This window comes from Dipodomys merriami, unplaced genomic scaffold, assembly GCF_024711535.1.
Source record: "Dipodomys merriami isolate MVZ:Mamm:240054 unplaced genomic scaffold, mDipMer1.0.p SCAF_55, whole genome shotgun sequence".
Classification (NCBI taxonomy): Eukaryota; Metazoa; Chordata; class Mammalia; order Rodentia; family Heteromyidae; genus Dipodomys; species Dipodomys merriami.
Genome location: NW_027206124.1, coordinates 8,669,701 through 8,688,377, shown reverse-complemented (window position 1 = coordinate 8,688,377; position 18,677 = coordinate 8,669,701). Strand labels below are relative to the sequence as shown.

The 18,677-nt window shown below is 46.7% G+C and overlaps 1 protein-coding gene across 1 annotated transcript in view; it reads left to right on the top strand.

Annotated features, from left to right (window-relative positions):
* The window catches only part of Tbc1d22a (TBC1 domain family member 22A), a 305,311-nt gene that overhangs the window by 79,379 nt on the left and 207,255 nt on the right, over nt 1–18,677 (top strand). The window contains exons 5-7 of the mRNA XM_069999815.1: nt 5,810–5,880; nt 13,187–13,315; nt 16,428–16,490. Coding sequence (XP_069855916.1) covers nt 5,810–5,880; nt 13,187–13,315; nt 16,428–16,490 — 263 coding nt within the window. The remainder of the gene's footprint in view (nt 1–5,809; nt 5,881–13,186; nt 13,316–16,427; nt 16,491–18,677) is intronic.

Genomic DNA, 18,677 nt, shown 5'->3' with positions numbered 1-18,677 from the left:
AAGCTCAAGAGCGGGGCTTCTTGTGGTGGTATCTTCACACAGCAGAATGTCGAAGGGCAAAAGGAAATAAATACAGTGTTCTCATATGCAGAGAGCAGAACACCCACTCCTGAGGTCTCTTGCAATGGCATTACTGCATTCAATCATCTGGAGCCCTTACCACCTAAGCCACTTCCCAGAGCCGCCCAATCCCCCACCCCCTAGCAATGTGTTTGGGGATTAGGGTTCAGGCACGGGAATTTTTGGAGGAGGAGACGAAGACATATACAACCTATAAATGTAAAGACAGTTGAAATCAAAGGGTAGAAAATGATACGCCATTGCCAATACTAGTCCTAGGAAAACCAATTTGCTTATAATTACATCAGAAAATGTAGACCGCAGATGAGTTTTTCTAGAGACAAAGGGATTACATTATGATAAAAGAATCAGTTCATCAATTAGATGGATGAGTACCAAATATGTGTATACCATTGAATTTTGTAATGCATCGAGGAAACATGAACAGAAATAGAGTAGACACATTTACAATCACAGAGGGAAGTTTAACACCCCTTTGTGAGCAATCAATGAACAGGTGAGCTATACCTGGTTGATTTGAAAGGCACTGCCAACCAGCTGGCTCCAGTTGGTGTTGGAGCCCCATGTCCACTCTGAGAGTGCACAGGCTTCCAAGGACGGATGGCATGTTGTCTGTGAAGACCTCGTGCTGAGCTATGTGACAGGAAATGAAGAGTCGAAATAAATCTAAATTCTTCTAACCAAACGCTTTAAATTAGAAATCAGTAACAAGATAGCCAGGAATCTTCAACTATTTAGAAATTTGTATGTTTCTAAATAACCCACTGACTAGAGATAGCAAAGAAAAATAGAAAATAATTTGATTTAAATGGTGATAGCACCTATCAGAACTATGTGATGCAGCTAAAGTAGTACCTTGGAAGTTTCATACCTTCAGTTTAATTTCTTTCATTCCTTAGGAAAGTGAAAACTATAGAACTAGAGACACAGCTCAAGTAGTAGAGTCCCTCCTGAGAAACCAAAACAAAAGAAAGGAAAATAAATAAGGATGAAATTAATAAACTGTAAATGGTAAACAAGAGGAGAATTACTAAGGTCCAGCATTTCTGTTCTAAGAAGACTAGAGAAAAGATATCTAGGACAACTGAGCAACAGAAAAAAGAAAACACAAATTACCAGTATGGAAAATGTCAGGCTGGGGGCCTGGAGGTGATCTCAGCAGTGGAGTAATCACTCTGAGGATGTGTGAGGTGTGGCTTTCAGCCCAAGCACTGAAATGAAGAGGAAGAGAAAAAATGAAGTGGGAACTACAAGTCTCACAGATATTGAAAAGAACATTCATAGATTTGTGCTAATATTGTAGAACATACAAGAAAAAGGAGCAAGTCATTAAAAACTACAATCAAAAAAACTCATGAGAAGAAACAAAAATTTTTTATATCTCTATACTGATTTAGTATCACTTAAAAATACTATATTTGTAATAGAAAAGCCTTACAGAAGGAAAACATCAGGGCCAGATGACTTTCTTTGCTGATGAACTCTATCGGACTTTTAAGCAAGAAACAGTAGCAGTCCTCCAGTCAGTCTTTTGGAAGGGAGGGAGAGTAAATACTTCTCCATTAGTGTACAAAGCCATGAGAAAAGGGAAGGGACCAGAATATAGACAAAAAATTCTGCAAAAATGTTGGCAAATCCACTTTGGCTTCTAACCATGGAGAAGCAACTTCCACTTGTCTGGCGTCCATTTATAAGCAGAAAGCATCTAGTAGTGCAGCAGCTTTTCACAGATGGTGGACAGTGGGTAGTGAAGGGCTGTGTCCCGAGAGAAGGGTAGGTGTGAACAGGCGAACCGTTCAGCTTTGGGGTATGATTGGAGGTGTGGTGAGGGAGGGAAACCTAAAAGAGCCCGCTGGAGTCTCGTTGAGTAGAGCAATTGGGATGGACGTTTGGGAGAGACTGCGTGGAGGGCTGATCTGCCCAGGAGCGGGGAGAAGTCACAAGTGCAATTATTTCACAAGTGGAATAATTTCTGAGCACATGGCACAAAGCCTCCTGGAGGCTTGATTCCATTTCCTACGTTGCCAGAGTTCACCTGTGCTGTGTGTAAAGGAATACCTCAGAGGCCCGGGAACGGAGGAGAGAGCACGTGCAGGAGCCCCACAGGGGAGCGGTGTGGAGCCTGCACGGGAGGCCCGTCCTGCCGTGCCGAGCGCTCCTCACGCATGGAGAGGGCTGGCTGCTGGCAGAGGGGTGCTGATAAGACACCTTCTGCTCTTACAGAGGCAACAAATGGATACCTGGCATATCTAGCATTCAGCAACGAGTACGCGGGGCACAGTCAAACAGGGAAGCAAGACCCATCATCAGAAGAAACACCAGCCATTAGAAACAGACTCTCAGTCAACAATAAAGCCAAACAGCCTAGTGAACGATTCAACGTGTGTTGAGAAAAGGCACAGAAATGGCCAGTAGGTGCACCGAAGTCTGTTTAGTGCTTAACCTCATTAGTCATCACATCATTACTTTGCTAATTAAAATCACAGTGGGATGCCAATTAACACTACCATGACCAAAGTGAAAAAGACCAACAGTACTACACTGAGACCCGGATGGAGAGCGACTTTGGCAACTGCTGCACTGTGGTGCACAGACACGTTGAAGAACTGTCTTGTGGCAGACAGGACACAGCCCTGCGGGAGGGCAGGTGGGCCGGCCCCACAGCAGGAGGCCGAGCTGGCACTGGCATCACAGGATGTGGGCCTGGCAGGGCTTTGGCTGGAAAGCTGGCATTTGAGATAAAGATGTAGAGACTGCGTAGTTCCTGTGATGCGTATGTCCCTGACATTTCCTACTTCTCTTTCGCCAGTAGAGAGAAGCCATTGGTTTTGGAACGTTCCTGCACTTGACCATCCAGCTTGCCCCAGATGTCTTCCCTCTCTCTGGGCTGGCTTCACCTTCAAGTGGCCTGAGCCCTGGGTGGTTGTAGCAGGCCTGACCCTCACGTCTGACTTGGCAACTTTCAGAGAAGCCTCTTTGGATTAGGTGGGGTGGGGTCGACATCCCTGGGCTGCTGCAGGGAGGGGGCTCCCCTGGGGTGGTAAGTGGGCCTCGGGGAAAGTCTCCATGAGGCAGCTGTCAGCCCGGGGAGGTGGCTTTTCCCCATGGCGGTAATTCAACGCATCCTTGAAGTGATAAGATTCCCTCGTGGGCCCATTCCTTCATTCTCTGTGTGAATCCTGCTGTGTAAGTTATTCTTGCTGGGTTTGGACCTGCTAAGATATTATTTTGGATCTATTTATCTGTATTCCTAAGTGAGATTGGTCTGCGCTTCAGTCTTTTAAAGAATGGTAGTTAATATATCAAGAACTTCTGTGTGACATTGGCCACTCACTTAACCTCTCTGAGACCATGTCCTATTGATACAGCTCTGCTCACAGCCCTAATTAATGCAGACTGTTCTGAGGATCAAATAAGATAACATATGTGGAAAGCTCTCTTTAAACACAAAAGCTTAAACAAAATTAGGTCTTTATCTCCTGCTGTATGTTCAAGATTTTTGGCTTTTTGAGGGTTTCTTCTAATGAGAGGCAGGGTCACATTAACGAGTGAGTTTTCTCTGTGCGTTCTCATAAATCATAATCAGAAATCCAAGTTGTGTGGCGGGAGAGGCGCGGTGAGCGTGACTGGCAAACTCCGTCACGGCTGCTCAGGTGTTAGGTTTCTGCCTTCCCTCCTGTCCTTAGGGAGCTGGGGGAGACTTGATAATTGCTGAGATTGCTGGAAGATGTGAATTATCGCTAGTGTGATCAACCAATTATTCTGTACTTACTTCACTTAGACTTTAGTAATTGGAAAAAGATTAGATGTCAGGGCTTTGCATTTTGTTGATTATATTACCGAAGTCTTCCTTTTAATCATTTCTTTTATTCATAGTATTTTTCGTCAGCTCTGAGTTGTTAGGAGAAGAACCTCATAGTGGATTCCTAACTTCAGCTAAGGAAGTAATTACCTCGGGTTCAGCTGCGTTTAATACACTTGCACACTGGTATGTGCTTTCAGGCCCTGTAGGCCATGCAGGTGGGTGCTCAGGGAGAGACTAAGAAGGTCAGACAGAATCAGGGTTCTGGCTGTGGCTCAGGTTTCTTCTAGTCAACCCCCTCCTGCTTCTCTGCCTTAGGTTGGTCTAATGTGAAGCCCTGCTATTCTGGCTAGGTATAGTGTGGCTATCTCCTTTCATTCGTTCTGTGTTAAAGGTGAGCTTATCGCAAGAAACTGATGATAAGAAAATGCCGTGGTCGTTTAGGTCTTCATTTTATTTTATTTTACTTATTTTCTGTAGCTCCACAAAAGGGTTTCAATTCAGCATGTCAGTCAGTACAAAGCATCTTGGTCAGTGCCATCCTTTTCCCCAGCCTCAGCCTCAGCCATTCCCTCACGTACGCACGTGAACATTATGACTGCATTTGTCCATGCTTCCTCTCTCAATTCCTCTGTCCTCTAGACAAAGACCTCACTCTCTGTCCTGCAACAATATATGTTCCAGTGTCCAGGGATTCTCATTTTGTTAAACTTTAAGTTAGTTGTTCCAAGAAGTTATACCATTGTAATTCTTCCATATCTTTAAATTTATACTATATATTTAAATAAACATAAATATATAAATACATATTTAAATATTAAATATATTTAATATATAAGTAGATATATTAAATATATTAAATAAATATATAATATGGTGCGATCCTTTTGGTCTCACTGTATGAATGTTTAGAGTCCTTTTTAATTCGTCATGTGCGAGTGTAATTTTTTTATCTTTTACCATCCAATGTGTTTACTTGTAGATTTATAGGCACACTCTATTTATTACAAAAGAGGGAAGCCATGCAACCTGTGTGTCTTTGGGTCTGGCTTACTTTGCTTAATAGAACTTTTCCAGGTCTTCCTATTGCCTTATGAATGGTGCAAAGTCATTCTCTCTGATGGAAGCAAGACTTCCATTGTGTGCACAGCTGTGTGCACATGATGATGTAAAATTATGTTTATCGAAGTGAACGCCAAGAAAAGGGAACAAGAGATTTTTTTTTTATTTTGCCTTTTGTTTTTGTTTTCTCCTTTGTCACTGTGACTGATTTCTGTACCTTTTGACTTCTATGTAAATTGATCTGTTTGGGGGAGGGTAGGAAGGGGCTCAGGAATGGTGGGACAAAAAAGGGTGAACAGATGCAGCAGTGATACTCACTAGACACTGTCCTGACCATGAGGAGGGGAGTTGGGAGGGAAAAAACTGGGAGAAAATGAGGGAAGAGGTGACACTGTTCAAAAAGAAATGTCCTCCCTACGTGGCTGAGGGAACTGCACTGCAACCCCTCTATAGATCACGTTTACAACAAGAATAAATGAATAAATGAACGTATGGTGAGAGTGAGGCGGGTGAGGAGGACGTGCCCAGGCTGGTGAGAGAGCTTCGGGGGCTGGGGTAGGAATCGAGAGGAAGAAGGTGAGGGTCCCTGTCCCGGGAGGAAGGGCCTCCCCTGTTCCTGTTGGCTTCAGGCACATTGGGTGCATCTTGCAAGCATGTGCCTTTGGGTCTTATAGAGAGGTGACTCACCTTCTCTCGCTCATCGTGGACAAGCAGTGTCTGAGACGCTTACCATTTACTCTCATTACGGGTCCATTTATAGGCTCCACTGCGCCCTGTGTTGATAGTGGGTGTGTTAAGGCCCAGGGAAGCTGGCTAACCTTGGATAAACTCTGCTTTTCCTTGTCTCCCCTCTTTTGTCAACAGAGGAGTTACGGAAGTTGAGTTGGTCCGGAATCCCTAAGCCAGTTCGTCCAATTACGTGGAAACTCCTCTCGGTAAGTGTGTGCCCTGCTCAGCCCTGCGTGGTCCCGCATCCCTCCTCCCCTGAGCACAGCCGCCAGGCTGGCTGGAGCCTGGCCCTCCACACAGCCCACATACTTGCCTGATTTGGTCGCACACTGACCCGAGGCTTCACTGCGTGTGGCCAAGATGGCATTGTCTGCTCTGGGCTTAATTTCAAGGTTGAGTTGGCAAGGCTGGCAGAAGGTGAGGATAAGTGGTAACTTGTGACAACTGTATTCTTTTGCTCTGATTTTTATTATTAGAAAAGAAAACTTTGTAATATGCTCAGACATGTCATTTAGGAAGCACAGCTAGAAGATTATTCAGCCCTGAGAAGTTGAAACAGGAAGTGTGTTTTTGTAAAGGATTAGTAGTGCTGTTAGCACACAGAGAAAAGAGGAGGCGATGTTAGAAGTAGTGTGTGTGTGTCTGTGTCTGTGACGGAGGCTGGAGGTGGTGCCCTCAGCCTCTCCGCTGCCTGGTGGGTGGTGACTGCATCTGCACTTATGTACCCACCCAGGTTCAGGTCAGAAGTGAGTGTGGCCCCGATGAAAATTTCAGAATAGTTGACCGTTTCCTTCCATTTCCTCCATTATTTTTGGAGGTAAGTCGATAGGGAACTCTTAAGTGCCCATTCTAAATTGGGTCTGACTTTCATGTTTAAAAGACTCTTTCTCTCTAATGAGTCTTAATAAATTTGCAGCTTAGTACCTCATAATCCTAAATGCAGATGCTGCTCTGAGTAACAAATATTTATTGATTAAATATTCTCTTGCAATTAAAGCTAGACCTGCTGTGATTGTTCATATTTTTACTTTGTGTATTGTTTTAATCTTATGGATTGATACCCAGCTTTCCAAATATCCTTTAAGATAGGTTACAAGCCTTTTAGATTGTTGGTGGGTGGTTCTATGAAATTACCCTGAAGTTACTTAATTGCAATTTGGTATTTGTTAAGGATGTGAGTGAAGGCTTCCTATGTGTTGTTTTCTGCTGGCTTTTGAGTTCTGCCTCTCTGTGGGTCAGAGCTGCCATGACTGGCTGTGTTGAGCTCTGTGCTGGCTGCCACGTTAATGGGCACGGGGGAGTGAGTAGTGCAGAGGAGCAGGGGGAGACATGGGCTGTCCCGCCCTGTAGGTGGAAGCCAGAGGTGGGTAGCTGTGAGACTGGAGTGCAGGTAGAGCGGATCAGAGAAAATCCACTCTTCTCCAGCCCATCTGTTTACCTGTCCTGATCACAGAGACTTTGCTTAGAAGACAGTGATGAATGGACAGTCAGCTTCCCGGAGGAGATTGGGCTGCAGACTGGCCACAGGGAAAACACAGCTTAGTCTGCGACAATACACTTGTGGGGTGTTGAGTGTGGACCAGTGGTGGGGAGCAGCCCAGTACCAAGGGCAGCTTCACAGGGAGGAGACGACGCTGTAGTCTGTGAGACCACCGAGAGGTGAATCGGCAGGCCAGGGCTTGGAGAGGTGTACAAGGAGGCCAGGGAGGGAGGACTGGGCGCCAGGATGATGTGAACGGGGTAGCTTTTGGACCTCTCCTAGGTCTGGTTTCAGCAGACGATAAGTACCAGGTGTATAAGCCAAGTCAGCCCCAGGGGAGGAGGCTCCAAGAAGGGGGCAGGCCAGGCCCTCTGGCACAGTGGCCTGCTCATGTGACATAGCAGAAGGGCTGTCGGTATCCCCTGGGAAAGGCGCTGGCATCGCAGGTGGGCAGGGCAGAAGCAGTGGCTAGAATTGCAATAGGAATAACTCTCAAGGGTTTGGGAAGGGAGTTGATTTGGCCAAGGGCTGCGGGGTGTGGAGGGGTGGGTAGGGTCTGCGACAGCCAGAGGGGGAGTTCTGAAGGGAGGCATGTGCTGTTGGAGTTCTGCCTCTCTGAACACGGCTGCTTGGTGGCTCCAGCTCTCTAGCGGGGAGCCCACCAGCCGAGGGCGCTGTCCGCCACGGCGGTCGGGAGGTGAAAGGTGGTCGGTGTCCACAGGCCTCTTTCAGCCATGAGAGGTGGACTCCGAAGCGATCTCCGTGCCTGGTACCTGGTGGTTGCTCATCATCACCCTGAGCAAGGTCTTCTGCGGTTGGATCCTGGAGATGGTGAAGTCATGACCAGCAGGTGCTTCCCGTGTGTCATCCTGCCAGGCCCTCAGCAAGTGTGGGAAACGGTGGGAGAGCACCCAGTGACAGGCAAGACTGGGGTCGGGGAGGAGAGAGTCATCCCGCCAAGCCTGCTTCTCCATCACTCTCCGAATCCTGGAGATTTGGCCTGGCTTGCACAGCAACTTGCTGGGAGCTGTGGCAGGTCCACTGCCTGGGTCCCAAAGCAAGCCAGAACCTGGGCTGGACCCCGGTGTCAGGTGTGCACTGACCTGGTTATGCTGTGGACCGTGTGTTCAGGGAGCCTCTGCCTGCGGAGAGGCCGCAATGAGGCTGGCCAGGACGGGGAGGCTCCTGAGCTGTGGTTTTCATTCTGGTCGCATGTTAGTGTCACCTGAAAACTCAGGACATGCGGCTGAGGCCCCTTGTGTGCTGGGGAGACTGGCGTTCCAGGACTGTCAGACTCCCTGCAGGATGGGACCAGGCTGCTCACGAGCCGGTGGGGAGCGGTGCCAGGCTGGGGTGGGGCTGCGGCGCAGGGTGTGCTGGGTGAGCGGGTCTGACGGTTTGTCTGGATGGCTTGGTGGGTGAGATGGCAGTGGTCCATTCCAGGTACTCAGTCCTGCAGGACCAAGCAGATGGCATCCTATGTCCTGTTTAGAAAGACAGAGAGCCAGTGCTGTACCAGATGATGAAGCTAGTTCAAAGCCGGGTGCGCTTGTGACTTTTCTCCAATATGTTTACCTTTTATCATCAACTAGCATAGCATTGTCTTGGCGTCTGTGGGAATCTGCTTCAGTGGGAAGGATGAGTGGCATGGTTCTCATCATTCCTGAAGTAGCACAGATGCTGTCGGGGGAGTGCTGTTGAACCACATGTAAATCATATCCGGGCACTCTAGTACTGTCTTCTTCCTTCCTTCCTTCTTCCTCTTCCTCCTCCCTTTCCTCTCCCCTCTCCTCCCTCCCCCCCACCTCTGCTCTTCTGCCCCCTTCTTTCCTCCTCCTCCTGCTCCTCCTTTTTGGTGCTGGTCCTGGGGCTTGAACTCAAGTCCTGGTTGCTGTCCCTGAGCTTTTTTGCTCAAAGCTAGTGCTCTATCACTTAGGCTCTACCACTTCCCACTTTTTGGTGGTTAATTGAGATAAGGGTCTCATATATACTTTCCTAGTTGGAATTAGCCTAGCTTTGAATTAGCCTCCTGATTAGCTAGGCTTGCAGGTGTCAACCACTGGTGCCAGGCTCCAGCACCTTCATAAAGATCCGTGCTGTAGAGAACCATAGCTTGGCCTCTTGTTTTTAATAGCGATTTCAGAAGCATTGGATGAAAACCAATTACACTTTAACATTTGTGCCAATGAGTACAAGGGTTAAAGATGATCAGGGAGGGTCCAGGATCCTGTTGTCTTCTTGCTCTCTGCTGAGGCAAGTTTGCATATGAACACAGCTGGGCGGGAACAAGCCGACTGTGTGTCACTGGGACAATTTAGATATAAGTGTATGCATGCATTGTTTTACATTTATGATTAGTGTTTTTATAGCATGCTAATACAGCAATTAAGTTTTCTGTAGTTCTGTCATTTAAAATTCATTGCATACTTGAATATATCATTTGCATAATTTTTAGTCTTGCTTAATTATTGAAAGGCCTCTACTTGCGCATGTGTTTTCCTCTAGGAATGGGATGTCAGGAGTATGTGGGGGTGTTTTTATCTCGCTGGTTCCACTAATGGCTTACTTGTCTTTTAGTATCTGTGTTTCAATGAGTTAAAATTTGGGGTACATGTTTGTATGATGCTTACTCATACTCACTAGGGAGACTATGGTGTCTGTCCTTCATACTCTGTCCACACCACTTCTGATGACCAGCCTGAAGGCTCTTGCTGTCCCGCACCCACGCCGGGGTCCCTGGCCGGACACACAGGCTCTTCTTTTTAGCAACTGTTTATAGCTCCATGCCAGTCACCTGTAGCACGCAGATGTTCATAGCTTTTTTGTATACCAGCAATGAACAGAATGTGAATAAATTAGGGAAGTAATTTCCTTCACAATAGCTTAAAAAATATACCTAGGAATAAACCTAACCAAGGAGGTGAAAACTATGAACTCTTGATGAAGACATCAGAAGGTAGACATTTGTCCTGTGTTCAGGGATTGGCAGAATTAATATTGTGAAAATGGCCATATTACCAAAGATGTTCTATTAATTCAATGCAATACCCACTAAAATCCCAGGGACATTTTTCTTAGATAGAGAAGACAATCATAAAAGGCCTTAAATAGCCAAAGCAGTCCTGAGCAAAAAGAGAAATGCTGGAGATATCACAGTTTCAGACTTCAAACTATACTACGGAGACATAATAACAAAAACAATGTGGTACTATCACAAAAACAGATCTCAAGATAAATGGAACAGATTAGAAGACCCAGAAATGAACTCTTGACAAGGGTGTAAAAAAATATATGTTAGAATAAAGATATTCTCATCAACAAATGGTGCTAGGAAAACTGGACATCTAGATGTAGAAGGCTGAAACTGGATCAATTTAAAGTAAGATCTGGAACTTTGAAATTTACTAAAGGAAAGAATAGGGAAAACACTGGAACTTATTGGCATACATGGTAACTTCTTGAATAGAACTCTAATGGCTCAGCAGATATGAAAAAAGTTTGACAAATGGACCTGTATCAAGTTAAAAAGCTTCTGCACAGCAAAAAAAAAAATATAGTCACTGAGCTGAAAAGACAGCCAACAAAATGGGAAGATCTTTCCTGACTATACATCTTACAAGGGCCTAATAACTGGAATATATAGGGAGCCTAAAAAAACCCTCCAAAGATTCAACAACCCAGTTAATAATGGAGCAGACATTTCTCAAAAGAAGAAACACAAATGGCCCAGAAGTACATGAATAAATGCTCAACAGCTTTGGCCATAAAAGAAATGCAAACCGGGGGGGAGGGGGGTATAATTGGGTGGGGGGAGGGGGGTAAAATTGGGTGGGGGGAGGGGGGAGGCGGGGAAGGGAAGTGAAGGGTAAACAAAGGAGGAGGCTGCAATGCTTGGTAAGAAATGCATGCATTATCCTGCCCATGTAATTGTAGCCCCTCTGTACAGTATGTTCTCAAATAAAATAAAATACAATTAAAAAAAAAAAAAAAGAAATGCAAACCAAAATGACACTAGGACTCCATCTCACCCCAGTTGGAATGGCCATCATCAAAAATACAAACAGCAGCAAATGTTGGTGAGGATGTGGGAAAGAGGGGCCTTACTACATTGCTGATGGAGCTGTATACTAGCACAACTATGATGGGAATCAGTAGGGAAGTTCCTCAGAAAAGTAAACATGGGATGCCCTATGATCCAGCAAGACCCCTCTTGGGCGTTTATTTTTAGGAAAGCAAGTCAGGATACAGCACAGGAACCTATATGCCCATGTTTATTGCACCAGTCACCACACAGCTGCAGCATGGAAAGAGCCAGAGACCCTGCATCTGATGACTGGATCACAAACATACAGTATGTACACACAGTGGAACATTATTCAGCTGTAAGGTAGAACGGAATGATATCATTTTCTGGGAAATAGTGGACCTGGAAATCAGGCTCAGAAGGATAATGGACATGATTTCCCTCATATGTGGATGTTAGATCTAGGATATAAACATATGTAAGCACATATATGATTGTGTGTGTATGTGTGTGTGTAAGTAGAATATAGCGTATGCATGTATGAGACACCATGATGAAACTTCTTCACACAATTAACATGCACTTATCCAAAAGGAATATTGGGAAGCTGAGTCATGTTTAGTCCGGGGTGTAGGCATTAGTGAGTGGGGGAGCGGGACAGATTTTATACATGTGTGAGCATGGAACCAAGGATACTTGATGAGCCTGGTTTGGGAAAGGGGAGGGGGAAGGAGGGAGAGCAGTAATTTTGACCAACCATTGTACACATAAATCAACTTGATAAAATGAAACCTCTTTGTATAGCTAATTGGTCAATAAAAAATAAAAAAGGGAAAGGCAAGCCACAGACTGGAGATATAACAATATATACAGATATAACAATACAGTTATAACAACACATACTCAGCAGGAAGGTAAACAATGGGATTAAAAGATAGGTGAAAATTCTAAACTAGTACTTCACTGAGAAGAGATGTGTTGTCTACATGGACGGACAGTGTCCAGCGTTGCTGGTCATTAAGGGAGGGGATGTGGACTCATGCCCAGGGAATGGTAGTGTGGAGAAAACACAGGGATGAGTGTCAGAGGGAGACACATTCAGAGCAACCTGTCAGTTTTTCAGAAAACGAAAGCTCTGCATATATTGTGATCCAGCAATTCTGCGCCTAGAGGAGAAACTAAGGCATGCGGTCCCCAAATCCTGTGATAGCATGATGGGCTTTGTTCATAACAGCAGCCCAGGTGCTCACTAGGGACGAAGGCCCAGCCAGCTGCACCTACCCAGAACCCTCAGAACACAGTGCACAAAAGCCTAGGTCCTGAGTGACTCCAGGTCTGGGGCTGCAGGTCAGAGTCCGTCCTCTCTAGTGAGGAGGCGGTGCGTCCCAGGGCAGGGATGGACCGCAGGGACTGTACCGGGCCACAGAACTGTTCTGGATCTCCGTGGGAGCCCCAGTCATGGGGCTGGATGCCTTCATTGAGATCATGTACCTGCCTTAAGATGGGCAAGTTTTATGTTGTAAATTCGTGTCGGTATAAGAGAGCAGATGCTCTATGACACCAGGCAGTCTGGCCCTGGAGTCTGGGCGCCTCTATCCACCAGGCTGCCTGGCCCTTTCTGACCTCAGTCCACTTAATCTATTGCACTATAGCTGCCGAAGCCCACTGGTCTTTGGAGAGAGTTGCAGATTTGCCTAAGTGACAGGGTTGTGCACACACATGTGTGTTGTGAGTGTGATACTGCACACACTTGTAGTCATCTGGCCCTGCTTTGGAAGGGCACTGGTTCCCAGCCTGATGTTGTCTTTGACCTGTCTGGCTGGGAGTAGCAACCCACACTGCCCCCTGTGGAGGGTCCAGGCAGTGCGTGTTATGCGTGTGCCCTCCCCCAGCCAGGCTCCCCACCCCCCACTCCCTCTGAGACCTGAGCCTTGAACTTCACACTTATGATGGAGTCTGGTGAGTGAGCTGTAACCATAAGTATGTGTTTGCTCTTTTTCTCACCCAGGGTTACCTTCCTGCCAATGTAGACCGAAGACCGGCCACTCTCAAGAGAAAACAAAAGGAATATTTTGCTTTCATCGAGCACTATTATGACTCCAGGAATGACGAAGCTCACCAGGACACATACAGACAGGTGGGCGTCCTCTTTTTTTCTGTTAACTTGATATTAGGCGTGGTGTTAGTGCCAGGAAGCATTTCCTTTAACAAGTCCCTGACTTGCTCACAGACTTTAATTTTCTAATAAACACATGCATTAGCAAACACGTGATAGCAGATTTCCTCTAGTGGTAATATCTGGCTTGATCCACATCCTTCTGGGGAAGTGAAAAGAGCGTTTTCAGTTGGGGTTACAAAGGAGGTGCCAGAGATCTGGTTAGCAGTGCCCTGCAGTCTGTCTCCAGGGATGGTGGATGTCTTGTGTTTTGGCAAGGTATCATCTGCTCCTCTGTGGCAGAAGCAGATGTCGAGCCAGAGAGCATCATGGCAGGGTCTCTGCCGTCTGGGTGGATGGTATTGTGACCGTCCTGCAGGATTGGAGGGAACTGTGATTCTCAGGAAAGCCAGGAGAAGGAGATGGTTGACAAAAGGCTGATTAGCTCAACTCACGGGGAGACGGGCAGGTTCAGTCTATAGCCCAAGGTGTAGTCAGTTTATCATTTGCTATTTAGTTTAATTAAAAAATAAGCATGACGACATTTTCTTGAACAATCAACAGATGATGGTGCCTAATGGGTGAATAAAAAGTTGCTTCGCGGTTCACAGCACATCTAGTGCTTGCTGTTAGAACGGCTCTGAGCTGCTTAATCCCATGCTGGAGTGTGTGAACATTCACAGAGGCGGTTCTTAATTGGCCCTGATCTCCAATGTCCCTCACTTCCTGGCTCTATTGGTGTTGAGAGTGCTTTGCAGGCTCTGTTTCAGGTGGAGGAGCTCTGTCAGTTTTCCATCCTAGATCTTGTCATTTTGGTGTATATCTGCGGGAAAGGTTGCTTCCCTTTTACTCAAACCTTGGGTGACGTGGTTTCGCAAGTGTCTTCCTCACACACGTGAAGCTGCTGACAGCCCAGAGCCACTGACTTGCTGCAATAAAGGCCATGGAGGCTGGGCACAAGTCCATTTCAGGCTCCTTCTGAGGTGGCCCAGCCCCTGCCTGCACTGGGCTGGTTCTTGGGGTTGGGCTGCTGCCCTGTTTGTTACTCTGGGAAGCCGAGTGGACACAGGCTGTGTTTGCATTTGGTCATGTAGTTTGTCTGGTTTGTTTTCCACTTCACTGATTTTAGGAAATGGACACATTAGTATTGTGTGGAGCATGTTTTTGATGTACCTTTTCTTAAGAAAGAGTCTTAAAAAGGATGAACTAGCGGGTCCTTGAAGGACCTTTCAGGCTGTTTTATGAACCGTGAAGGGAAAGTTCACTACAGACAGGTGGTAGGCATCTTTTCTCAGTTACCATGATAAACAACAAAAAGGTCTATGTGCTGTTTTGAGTTCTCCAGAAATTTCCACATTAATTAAAGTTGGACTGTGTGATGTAAGGCGGTTGGCTCTCCTGGCTGTCCATGCTTGGATGCCAGCAGCTTGCTTCTCAGAGTCTCCAGGGTATCCAGCCTTCCCCAAGTATGGATCTTCTTCACTCCTTTGTTACATGTGTACTCTTTGGCCAAAGATCGCTGCCAATTGAGGCCACCACTGAGGTGGTAAGAATTGCGCTTCACTGGCGTGTTTCTCTGTGCATATCAGTTCTGTATTCCAGTCCTGTGGCTGATGGGGGCAGTCCGGGCTTCTCTCCTCTGGTGATAGCAAGGTGTGGAGTGTCATTTTGGTGCTGTCCTGTCTGTGTAATGTGTGTCACCGTCTGCTCTTGCATAAGGCAGGCCCTGCTGGTTCTGGGCATACAGAGGCGAGTCGAACCTGGTTGGAGCCCATGGTGTGCCTGCCCCCAGGATGTCACTGCAGGGAGCAGGGTGCTGGAGATGGCCCTTCAGGTGGCCATGGTAGCCAGTCTGGTGGCCCTTGTCCCGTGCCCATGTGTGGCCAGCTGCTAGTCTGCATGTGGTACCTGCTTCCCCTCACAGCACAGCTGGCCACAGCTGTCTTCCCTGTGAGCCCCAGGGGCCTGCTCATCTCAGCTGGCTCAGTCTGTGGACTCAGCCTCCTGGTCTTCACTGTTAAGTGGCTGAAGGGTGCTGAGCAGGCCTTGTGTAGATGAGGAGGCTGAGCCCAAGCCTGAGTGGTTACTCAAGGCCACAGGCTCAGTTGCAGCTGAATGAGGTGATCATCTCTGGCTTCAGGATGCTAGAATTCTCTGTGAGCAGGGGTCAGAGTGAGCTGAAGTTCAGCATCTTCCCTCAGCCTGTCTGCGCGGTTGCCCTGGCGCACCAAGAGCGATAACAGTGGTGGCTGAATGGGACATCCCTGTGGGACATGGAAGCTGGCCTGTGATGCAGCTTTGCTCTGAGGGTCTTGTCTGGTTGCTTTTTCTTTTTTTCTTTCTTTTTTTTTTTTTTTGGATCCGGTCGTGGGGTCTGAACTCTGGGCCTGGGCGCTGTCCCTCAGCTCTTCAGCTCAAGGCTGGCGCTCTACCACTTGAGTCACAGCGCCACTTCCGGCTTTTTTCTTTTTTCTTATGTGGTGCTGAGGAATCAAACCCAGGGCCTCAGGCATGCGCTCTACCACTGAGCCACCTTCCCAGCCCCTGTCTGGTTGCTTTTTGAACCCTCGGCTGCCCCCTGTGCCATGTCAGGATCGCAGGTAAGGCACAGATATCAGATGGCAGCCAGGCGGCATCAGCACACTCTAGCAGAGGCCTTCAAACACTTCCTTTGGGAAGTGTCCTATCTTCTCAAGGACCTTGTGAAGTAGAGGAAAATGTGTCCTGTTTTCTAAGAAGGCTCTGCCACGGCAAAGCCCCATGCACTGTCGGTGTGCTTGAATTGCTCTTTGTGTCAGAGGCCGAAAGTCAATGTTTACTAATTGTCACGGCTTATGTTACTAAAGAGGGGAGGGCCTGCTCTGCTCCTAACCCTGCACTGCCTGGTTGGGAGGGGTCAGGGGGGCCTCCCTCAGGTGGAAAGGACTCTGAAGGCCTCCACTCGGGGAGTTCTCGTAGCGTTTCATGTCCTCAGAGAGAGCAGGTTACCAGCAAAGTTAGTGCGACTGTCGCCAAGTGTGCTTTCAGTTAGGATGCTTCAGTGTCACGGGACTTGATCCTTTCGAGTAACCTTGTCTCTCTGCTGCCTTTCCAGATCCACATAGACATCCCTCGGATGAGTCCTGAAACACTGATACTTCAACCCAAGGTGACGGAGGTAAGAGGCCAGGCTCTCTGCCGGGAGGACCCTGTGCTCTCTGTGCGCACAGGGCCGTGGGAACGCTTGAGGGGCCTCACCCAGAAGCAAGGTTGGCGACCCAGTTCTGGGGAGTTTGGGCCTTGAGAGCAGAGTTGTGGATAGGAATCGTTCATTGTTCTTTAAGTATCCTCTTGTGTCACATTGATGCGTGCAGTGTGTGTGCAAATATGTAGCATGTACTCATGACCCACCCCCGGATCTAGGATCGAGAATCTTACCAGTGCTAACCTTGTACTTGCTAGGCAAGCATTTAACCATTTGACCTAACTCCAGTCCTCCTGATTTTTACATCTGCAATCCCTCGTAACTTCAATACCGAGAAAATAACGTGTGCTCTAATGCTGTATCCCTTGGCGCTGTATCATTCTTTGTGCCATCTAGTTCCTGAAGCTTGTTTTCCTCTCTATGTGATGTCCAAAATGTCAGCTTAGATGCCTGTGTATCTAGGTACATAAACAGTCTGTCTGTCGCCTATTTCCTGAGAATGGGCTTTTGGTCTATTTCTAATGTTTTGCTGTTAGGAACTGTGTTGCCCGGCCCATTATGCTCATTTCTGTAGTTGCCCCGGGCAAGAATTTCTCCTCAGCACTGAATTCAGATAGCTCCTGTTGTACATTGCTGAGCCAGTCCCTGTTAAATGTTCACAGGGACACTGACACACTTCCCAGAGGAGCTCTGCCATGGAGACACACCTCCTGAGTATTGGGCTTCATGGAGCCCCTTGTGCTCACCACTCTGTTAGATATTGCCAGGCTTTCTAGCCTTTGTTTTCTGGGGGTCTTTCATCCTGCTCCTAGTTTTCATTTCTCTGGTTGCTAATGGGGTTGAGCATCCCTCCATATATTTGTGGGCATTTTCTCTATTCCTCCTCCTGGAAAAAGGCTTGTGCCTGTGTTATGCTCATTTTTCAGACTAGTTGTTAATCTTTATATAGTTCAGACTCTAGCTCTCCCTTCCTGTCCCTTGCATCTCACTTTTTTTATGGGTTGCTGTTACTGGTGAGAAATTCCTTGTGTTGGTGAAATTGAACCCGCTGCTCCTTTATGGTTAGACTAAACCTTGTATTTTTTTCAAATGTGGGTGTGGTGGTCCACAGCTGTAATAGGCTTGCAGTCCATTCTAATGTGGACAAAAAATGTGAGACCTCATCTGAAAAATAGCTAAAGCGAAAGGGCTTTAGGGACCATGGTTTTGTGGTAGGGTGCCTGCCTAGTAAGAGAATGGTTTATTGAGTTCAAACTCCAGAAAACAAAAGGACCCAAACAGACCCAAAACAAAACTTCCACAAAACAAGTGACTTTTTAAAGTCCATACAGCCATCTAGGCGTTTTACTATGTTGCTCTTCCCACCGCTGTGTTTACTGGCTGTGCCTGTGCGGTCCGTCAGCCTCTGAACTGTGCGTCGACCCCGCTTGTCTCCATATTTGTGGGGTCACTTCTCCTTTGTATCACTGTCCCTTCACGTGGTTTCTCCTGCATTTCCTGTTCTGTCTTGTAGGACCTCGCTGTTACCTCGCTTGATGGTGTCAGAATGCCTGGGGGCAGGGGGGGGATGTCCATCATCCCCCTCTTCCTCTTCAGAGCTGACTGGGTAGAGTTGACTGTGCTCTTCGCTCTTTCAAGTATCTCAGAAGCAAACTGCCAGGTTTTGAGTTTTTGGGGCTGTCTGATTTGTGATTATAATTGCAGAGTCACTAGGTCCATTTGGAATAATTGACATCTTTGCTAACTTTTATTTTCATTTTTGTAAATATACTAGTTTCCTCTCTTTTATACCAGTTTTTAATGCATTTCAAAGAAGTTTTAAAATTTTCTCCCCAAAGGATCTTATAGATATTTTATTGTTTTTTAACTATTTCTGTTGCTAAAGTTGGCAATACCTCTTTAAAGGGGACTTTTCTTATTGTTTGCAATAGTTTGTTTTCCATCTTGTTATATCCGACTAAACTCACTTACAAACTTTGACATCTCTTAGCTGTGCAGTAAACCTGTCAGAAAATGTAGCATTGTTAAAGTGAAACTACTCATAGATTGTAGAACACAAAAGGAGAAAATGACTTTCAGCAGAAGTGGTCATTTTGAGACACTTCTCAGAGAGGACCTATTTCAGTGATGTGCTTATTCTATCAGGAAACAAGAGATAAT